We start from the raw sequence: 9,136 nt of genomic DNA, 5'->3' as shown, positions 1-9,136 counted from the left end.
CAAAATGAGGTCTGCAAACATCAGATTTTGATCAAACTTGGAATTAATCCTGTGTTTGCACGCTGACAAATGAGCCACTTTCTGGCCAAGCGCTTCGCAAATTCAGCCACTTCTTGGCTAGAATGGGAAGAGCTTCCCCCCCCATTGTTGTCTAGACACACTTGGAGCCACTTAAAACCTTTTTTTCTCTCTTATCTGCCGAGATAAGATCGTCTTCCACAGAACACAGAGAAGATTTAGATATGAAAAAAAAAGACTCTTTATTGTTACGGTCGGGTGATGTAGACGCAGGGTTAAAGAGGCGCTTGTGGTTAGTGAGAACCACCCCCACCCGCCCCCCCCCCCATCAGCACTGCTGCAGAAACGGTGATGCATTTCCATACTCTTTAAAAAGGCGACAGAAAAAGAGGAAAACAATAATTACCTGTATAACAAATCTCAGAAGCATTTATCTCCCGAGAACCGACTGGCTTCCATATTTACACATAGTAACACTTTAAAAATTCTCTGGTATGTTACAGTGGCATAAACAAACTGTACAGACGGTTCAGTATAGGCTGTACTGGCCTCCGTGAGAGTACAGAGGTGAATAACGTGGTCACGTACAGTGCGGAACACGGTACGCAGAAAGAGGTTTATTTTCATGGACGCGTTGGGTCGTTTCGTAGTGCAGAATGGAGGGTTTAAGCTCAAGGCGATCCCTAATCAAATACATACACATCTATATACACTGTAAGGTTGTGGCGTGCGATTGAGAATGCATCATCGTTTCCGTGGTTGCCAGTCCTCGACGGCAGTGTCACGCTGCCCACTCCAGCTACGGAGAGAGCAGGGGGGAGGGGCTGTGGGGGGGCGGGGTCACAGAGAGAGGGGGCTGGGTCCTGCTTCTGGATTGGCCGGGTTGCCAGGAACGCACCATTTCAAAGGCCCAGGGGGGGGGGTGAGTTCCTGGGTTCGGTCCATCTAAGAGGAGGGGGGAAAACAGAGGGCTCAGAGCAGGGATTACCTTATTGGCATTTGGCAGACGCTCTTATCCAGAGCGACGTGCAGTTTATTAGACTATGCAGGAGACAATCCTCCCCTGGAGCAATGCAGGGATGGGCAACTCCTGTTTCTGGTTACAACAAAAACCTTCTGGCTCCAGAGGACTGGAGTTCAGAAACTCTGTTCTAGCCCTTTCCCCCCCTCCATGTCATCACTCATCATCTATCATTTCTTCTCAATCCGTTTTTGCTTTAGTTTATGATGAATATTATACTTATTAAAGGCCAATCCCCGTTATTTCACAGTTTCCCCCCGGTTCCTTACCCTCCTGTGCGTCTCTCTGTGCCCTCTGGCGCCCCCTGCTGGCCCTATACCCTCCCTGCCTCTTTGAGCTTGGCCACCAGGTCCTCCACCGTCTCCACCTTCACGCCCGCCAGTCTCTGGGGCGGCTCGTCCACCTGCAGCACCTCCACCCGCGAGGTGAGGTCCACGCCCAGGTCCCCCGGCTTCACGTTCGCTATCTTCTTCTTCTTCGCTTTCTGAGGGGCGGGGAGGGAGGGAGAGAGGGAGAGGGAGGGAGAGAGGGAGAGGGAGGGAGGGAGAGAGAGGAGGGAGGGAGGGAGAGAAAGGAGGGAGGGAGAGAGAGGGGGGAGCGAGGGAGAGCGGGGAAAAGAGAGGAAAGGGAGAGAGGTGAAGGGGAAAAGAAAGATCGAGAGAGCAATAGGGGCAGAGGGAGAGAGACACAATGTCACAAGTCTGTTTGTCTATAAAGAGGACATAGCTGAACATAAGATATAATGTGTGTTGAAGTACCATAATGTTGGGCAGGGTGGCGTATCTGGGGGTGTGTGTGTGTGTGTGTGTGTTGCAGTACCATAATGTTGGGCAGCGTGGCGTATCTGGGTGTGTGTGTGTGTGTGTGTGTGTGTGTGTGTGTGTGTGTGTGTGTGTGTGTGTGCGTTGCAGTACCATAATGTTGGGCAGCGTGGCATATCTGGGTGTGGGTGTGTGTGTGTGTGTGTGTGTGTGCTGCAGTACCATAATGTTGGGCAGGGTGGCGTGTGTGTGTGTGTTGCAGTACCATAATGTTGGGCAGCGTGGCGTATCTGGGTGTGTGTGTGTGTGTGTGTGTGCTGCAGTACCATAATGTTGGGCACGGTGGCGTGTGTGTGTGTGTTGCAGTACCATAATGTTGGGCAGCGTGGCGTATCTGGGGGTGTTGAGACGCAGATCTGCAGTCAGCACAGCCGGCAGGTTTATCTTTATGGTCTCCAGTCCTCCGTCAATCTCCCTCACCACCTTCACCTTCTCCCCCTCTACGGTCACCTCTGAGGCGAAGGTGCCCTGGAAGTTACAGCACAGCTTTGCGTGACACAGGGAAACCCGTTAATGAAGGACATGAAACGCAAGCCCGACATCTGGTGGCCGTTTGGTGTAATTACACAAATTACACTTTTGCACACTCACTTTTAATTAAACTACAGGTGGAAGCGCGTATATTATGAAAGGCTTTTTAGGGAACCGAGCCAAGCACGATGATATTAAGTTTCAATGTAAACAAATATTTCAATTCTCATTCAGTTGCTGAACTGAAGTGTGATATTCAAAATCGGAGAGGAGTGGAACCACTTTATAATTCTAAACAACATGTATTTTACACAAATAAAATGGGCGTACGACTGATAGAAGCAGTGAAATGTTTAAAACCGTTTAGCGTACATCAGTTTGTACGAGCCTTTGACCTTTGGCTGACTGCTTGTGGAACGGTGTTTACTGTAGCACACTGAAACCAGTCCTACTGATAACACACACCAGGCACAGGACAGTGACTTTCAACTATAATCCAAGACAAAAGTTCTAGAAGCACCACTCACTTACAGTTTAAAATATGCATGCAGTTTAATTTAACGCATTACATTTTTCCTATATATTTGAGTACTTTCATTTTATTCGTTACATGCATCCAAAGCCTCCGGTGGATTACTTTTAGGATCTATTACCCCCTCCAATTTAAGCATTTTTCAAAGCAGTTTTACAGTGTGGCTATACATTGGAAGCACTGCACTTTAAGCAACTCAAAATGTCTTCTGTGTGTTTGCTTGTGGGGACACAGTGATTGGTTGCACTTTAACTAGACGGCTTCAGTCTCTGCCAAATCTGCCCGGCAACAGTGCATCCGAGGACAGAGGGCAGTGATTACACAGCTCACAGACAATAAACCATTACAAACACCAGTACACACTGCATGTATACTTAAGCCCATCTTTTCCCATTGCACATCCGTTCCTACTGGCCTGGCCTTCCCAGAACGCACTGCGGCCGATCAAACTACTGCTTCTGCATATTAGCATGATGTCAAAGGCTAACAATTGGGGGGAAAACAGGACACAACCTTGCAGTCCGACAAACCACCTCAGTGCACAGAGAATATACCTACAGATAAGCTAATTGTTTATTACACATTTGTTCTGAGATGTTTGCGCATACAAATAACAATGTGACTTCCAAATGCAATCGGGCACATTGAGAGGTTAAATATTGGACTCTACCCAATGTTGAGTCATATGTAACAGGTGAGAATATAGCACACAGTGGATTGGCTGAAAAGGCCAGGGCGGATAAGAGAGAGAGACTTTGGAGAGAGAAATGGCTACAGGTCTTCAGTCACAGGCAAAGAGGAGCCCTGAGCTCCCAATGACCCACAGGCAGAGGCAGGACTACACGACCGAGCCAATGGGCTGACTGAGCCAATGGGCAGTAAGAGCAGTTGTCTGGCAGTCAGAGGGTTGCTAGTTCGATTCCCGCTCTGGGTGTGTTGAAGTGTCCCTGAGCAAGACACCTAACCCCCAAATGCTCCTGACGAGCTGGTCGGCGCCTTGCATAGCAGCCAATCGCCACTGGTGTCTGAGTGTGTGTATGAATGGGTGAATGAGAAGCATCAATTGTACAGCGCTTTGGATAAAGGCGCTATATATAAATGCCAAGCATTTACCCTTTAGAGTGCTGTGTCCTAAAGTCCGTTATACAGGTGCCAGGGAGGAGAGAGGAGACGGGGGTTTGACTGAGAAGGCCAGGACGGATAACAGCGAGTGACTTGGCAGAGAAATGGCTACAGGTCTTCATTCGCACAGGTCAGCAGCGCTGAGCTCCCACTGACCCACAGGTTCTGCTAAAACTGTACCGCAGACGGTTATACTGGAGAAGGAGGAGACGGTCACAGACCTGAGGCCAGTCCAGCAGGGCTGCGGTCATCTGGCCCGTCTGGTTGCAGTCGTCGTCGATCGCCTGCGGACGCAGGACAACGGCGCCGTTCAGCGGCGGAGCGCGTGGGGGGTTACACGGCGGTTAAGGGCGAGGAGGCTCGTGCGTTTCATTGGGAAACGGCGGGCCACACGGCTCACAGACGCCGCACCACTGCTGCCACAGCAGGGTTAAACTAACATGACTCAATCGCACACAGATTACACACAAAAACTCAATTACCCACAATGCCCATCGTGGATTGCGTCGTTTATAAAGGCTATTCACTGAGAGCTGGACACAAGAACATAACAGTGTATTAATTTAAAAATTCCGGAAAGTGAATAAAATTGTCTTAACGGTGTAATCATGCAGGTCTCTTCATTGCAAACGGGACCTGTAGACTGACCCCCCCCAACTCCACAGGTGGGGCGTGGGACTGGTTTTTACCTGTTTGCCCAAAATGACCATCTTGGCCTCCTCCTTCTTGGCGAGGGCAGCCATGATCTTGGAGACCTGCAGGGGGCCCAGCGCCTCGTAGTCTTTCCCCGAAACCTCCACGTGGATGCCCCGGTCTGCACCCATCGCCAGCGCTGTGCGGATCGTCTCCTGAAGCGGCACACAGCGCACATTACACATAGCACACAGCGTGTACAATACACATCCACACACAGCGTGTACAATACACATCCACACACAGCGCACATTACACATCCACACACACCGCACATTACACATCCACACACAGCGTGTACAATACACATCCACACACAGCGTGTACAATACACATCCACACAGCGCACATTACACATAGCACACAGCGCACATTACACATCCACACAGAGCACATTACACATCCACACACAGCGCACATTACACATCCACACACAGCGCACATTACACATCCACACACAGTGCACATTACACATCCACACACAGCGTGTACAATACACATCCACACAGCGCACATTACACATCCACACACAGCGTGTACAATACACATCCACACACAGCGTGTACAATACACATCCACACACAGCGCACATTACACATCCACACACAGCGTGTACAATACACATCCACACACAGCGTGTACAACACACATCCACACACAGCGTGTACAATACACATCCACACAGCACACATTACACATCCACACACAGTGCACACTACACATCCACACACAGCGTGTACAATACACATCCACACAGCGCACATTACACATCCACACACAGCGTGTACAATACACATCCACACACAGCGTGTACAATACACATCCACACAGCGCACATTACACATCCACACACAGCGCACATTACACATCCACACACAGCGTGTACAATACACATCCACACACAGCGTGTACAATACACATCCACACACAGCGTGTACAATACACATCCACACACAGCGTGTACAATACACATCCACACAGCGCACATTACACATCCACACACAGCGCACATTACACATCTACAACACAGCGTGTACAATACACATCCACACAGCGCACAATACACATCCACACACAGCGCACATTACACATCCACACACAGCGCACATTACACATCTACAACACAGCGTGTACAATACACATCCACACAGCGCACAATACACATCCACACACAGCGCACATTACACATCCACACAGCGCACATTACACATCCACACACAGCGCACATTACACATCCACACACAGCGCACATTACACATCCACACAGCGTGTACATTACACATCCACACAGCGCACATTACACATCCACACAGCGCACATTACACATCCACACAGCGTGTACAATACACATCCACACACAGCGTGTACAATACACATCCACACACAGCGTGTACAATACACATCCACACACAGCGTGTACAATACACATCCACACACAGCGTGTACATTACACATCCACACATGTGGATGATGCATGAGCATGGACCCTACGTCACACATCTGTACTCTGCAGTGGCCAGGGCAACACCCGTCCACCTGGCCCAGAGACAGACCGCACGGACCCACCTGTACTTGCTGTGGGCCGCAGCTGACCGCAACCACCTCCTTGATCACCTTCTTCTCCTTCAGCTTGACGGCCTCCTCCACAGCGATCTCGCAGAAAGGGTTCATGGAGTGCTTCACCCCATCCGTGACCACCCCGCTGCGGTCTGGCTTTACCCTGATCTGGTGGGAGAGAGGGGGACCAGGACAGACACTCAGACTGTGGTCCAGCTGTTCTCTGGTTTGCGGGGAGAACAGATGGCCAGTGGAGAGTCTACACTGTCTGTCACTAAGTTTTTTGCGGAAAGCCTGACGTATAAACGATCGACCTGTGGATCCTGAGGAGCAAGGAGCAGGGTTGGTGGCGCATTTAAACAGCGCGACTAAATCGCATCACTTGTCAATTAGTAACAGTCCCTTCAGTCACACAATATCCAGTCGGCGTGGGTCTGACTTTGCTCACGTCTCTCCAACAGAGGCCTAGTGCATGACTGGAACCCGGAAGGTTGGTGGTTCAAGCCCCGGTGTAGCCACGATAACTAACCAATGTAATGATAACGACCATCTGGAAGGAGAGGGGAGTTACCTGAGGATAAGGACGGCTGTCCGATCCAGTCAAAAGCAGATTGAACAAGTTTACCGTTACATGCCAGCTGCACAGAAGCACTGGTAACACAAGAAGCTGGCTTCATATCACAGTATTGAGTTGTCCAATTGCAAAACTCCCAGCCTAATAATATTTAACTTTGCTCATCCTACTATGGTCAAACAATATACAAGACTGATTTTTTTCTGACGACTATTATTGATTGAAAACAAACAAAAATGGTTATTGAGAAAGTGGATGACCCTGCAGAAAAAAACAAAACAACACAAGCTAGCCTATATTTTGAAACAGCTGGTAGCCCAGCTCAAGGAATGTTTTGAAACAGCTGGTAGCTGGTATTTCAAGCTGGTCATAACTGGATTTTACAACAGGGGAGTTAACAGAAGGAATTTGAGCATGGATAGCCACTCATTAGGCGCAATAAAACATTGTTTTCATTGTGACTGTGGGCGTCAAGTGAGAACAAAAAAGACCTGGTGTCGAGTTACCACCAGGTTGTGAGACAGTCACCTAAACATAGCACTGTCCTATATTAGAATTGGCGGAAAGATTCCGAACTGTTACCTAGTCGGCTATCTATCTTAAACGCTATCAAATGCGAGGTGAAGACCGCAAAACAACCCGGCAGAACCGGTAGCTACAACTCTGCTAATCTAAACACGATTATTGACAAATAATTTAGTTACAGCTTGGCAGTAAATAACGATGGACACATGCCTCCTACGTGTACCTTTAAAATAATAATAATAATAATAATAATAATAATTAGCACAAACTATACACATTCTACGATGCACAGGTTACGCATGTGACAACGTATTTTTTGTGGTGTTAATGGATAGCTAGATATGTGCAAATCCGACCTGAGCACAATGGTCTTTGGAAAGGGGCGTTCTGTAGCATAGTGGTTAAGGTAAATGACTGGGACACGCAAAATCGGTTGTTCTAATCCCTGTGTAGACACCGCACAGCCGTTGGGCCCTTGAGCAAGCCCTTAACCCTGCATTGCTCCAGGGGAGGATTGTCTCCTGCTTAGTCTAATCAACTGTACGTCGCTCTGGATAAGAGCGTCTGCCAAATACCATTAATGTTAATGCAATGTTAATGAAAGTACACCTTCTGATGTCAGCCTGGCAGGTTACGCTAGCTACGTGAACTCGGATAGTGGATCATGAAATACAGGATGATTGCAATGCCGACCTTGATCCCTGTGAGCTAGCTAACGTTAGCAAGGGGTAGACACGAGTAACAAACAGCTGTGTTCGTCTAACTCAGCTTGTCTAGCACGAAAGCTTGCTGATAATGAGCGAAACAGATCGTGGGTAATGTACATCATGAAAAGTGAACTCGGTAGGTACCTTGACAGCATAATCAATGACCCGCTTAACTCCGACTAGAACCCGAGCCATATTCTCTCTTCTGTGCCGCAGGTCGGTTGTACTCAGAAGACTTTTACGGAGGGCCAGTCGGACAGGATTCACTGTGATACCAGTTTTGTGGTTGGGGTTTGACGGGTCCACCCAGTCCTAAAACGAATCAAATCACGTAGAGCCTAAAAACCGTCAATCAAGTCAAAGCAGTAGCCAATCATGCTTGAATAAGTCGGCTTCTAGTGACCAATAGGGTTTCAGATGATTGAATTCTATTTCGGGTGGAAACAAGCGCTTATTAATGTTGAGTTCCCCAAAGTGTAAATCATTCATATCTAGGGTAAAGTGCATCTGTACTGCATTACTGGGCGATCTGCAGCTCCTGGAAAATCCACCGTTACCTTACGAAAAAAATAAAATAAAATAAAATAAAAATACGTAACCTTACGAATTACAGACGCAGAACACGCAGGTGACAGTCCATGGCAACTTCTTTGTGGAAAAACATTAATAGAAAAAAACAGTGTAGGAGCCATCTGAACTTGATTGTCAGAAAAAAAACTACTACTGCTACGACTAATAATAATAATAATAATAATAATAATAATAATAATAATAATAATAATAATAATAATATGACGAACCATATATACATAAATGGGAGGTGCTAATCTATGCAAGGCAGTGTTCATTCAGCCTGTTATCAAGTACTGCTTTCAGTGGTCCGGCCTGTCGCTTATAGGAATGTCCTATGCGTTTGATGTGGGCGGGGGCCCTTTTATTCAGGGTGCACACTCCCTCTCTCTCCTGGGAATAAGAGATCCGTTGGTTGTCACTTTAGCTCACTGTTGTTCCCTTATGGTACATTTTTGTTTAGCCTACAGTGTGGCCACACAGTAGCCTGGGTGACGAGTTTGCAATGAACTAGCTGGGCACATA

At 47.9% G+C, this 9,136-nt stretch overlaps 1 protein-coding gene across 1 annotated transcript; it reads right to left on the bottom strand.

Annotated features, from left to right (window-relative positions):
* Nucleotides 1-347: 347 nt before the first annotated feature.
* Nucleotides 348-8,341, bottom strand: etfb (electron transfer flavoprotein subunit beta). Its single transcript, XM_061246832.1, has 7 exons — nt 8,186-8,341; nt 6,245-6,403; nt 4,675-4,833; nt 4,207-4,269; nt 2,170-2,328; nt 1,309-1,523; nt 348-963 (listed from the first exon to the last, which is right to left on the bottom strand). The coding sequence occupies exons 1-6, from the start codon at nt 8,234-8,236 to the stop codon at nt 1,353-1,355; spliced, it is 762 nt and encodes a 253-aa protein (XP_061102816.1). The 5' UTR covers nt 8,237-8,341; the 3' UTR covers nt 348-963; nt 1,309-1,352.
* Between the last annotated feature and the right edge of the window lie 795 nt (nt 8,342-9,136).

Source organism: Conger conger, chromosome 1, assembly GCF_963514075.1.
Source record: "Conger conger chromosome 1, fConCon1.1, whole genome shotgun sequence".
Lineage (NCBI taxonomy): Eukaryota > Metazoa > Chordata > Actinopteri > Anguilliformes > Congridae > Conger > Conger conger.
This window is presented reverse-complemented; position numbering and strand designations above follow the sequence as displayed.

What these genes read in the sequence shown, in the direction of transcription:
- etfb (XM_061246832.1), bottom strand. Translation starts at nt 8,236, where the DNA reads ATGGCTCGGGTTCTAGTCGGAGTTAAGCGGGTCATTGATTATGCTGTC. An exon ending in GCGGCCCACAGCAAGTACAG is followed by an intron (nt 4,834 to 6,244) that starts GTGGGTCCGTGC and finishes GTGCCGCTTCAG; the next exon opens with GAGACGATCCGCACAGCGCT. An exon ending in TGGTCATTTTGGGCAAACAG is followed by an intron (nt 4,270 to 4,674) that starts GTAAAAACCAGT and finishes CTGCGTCCGCAG; the next exon opens with GCGATCGACGACGACTGCAA.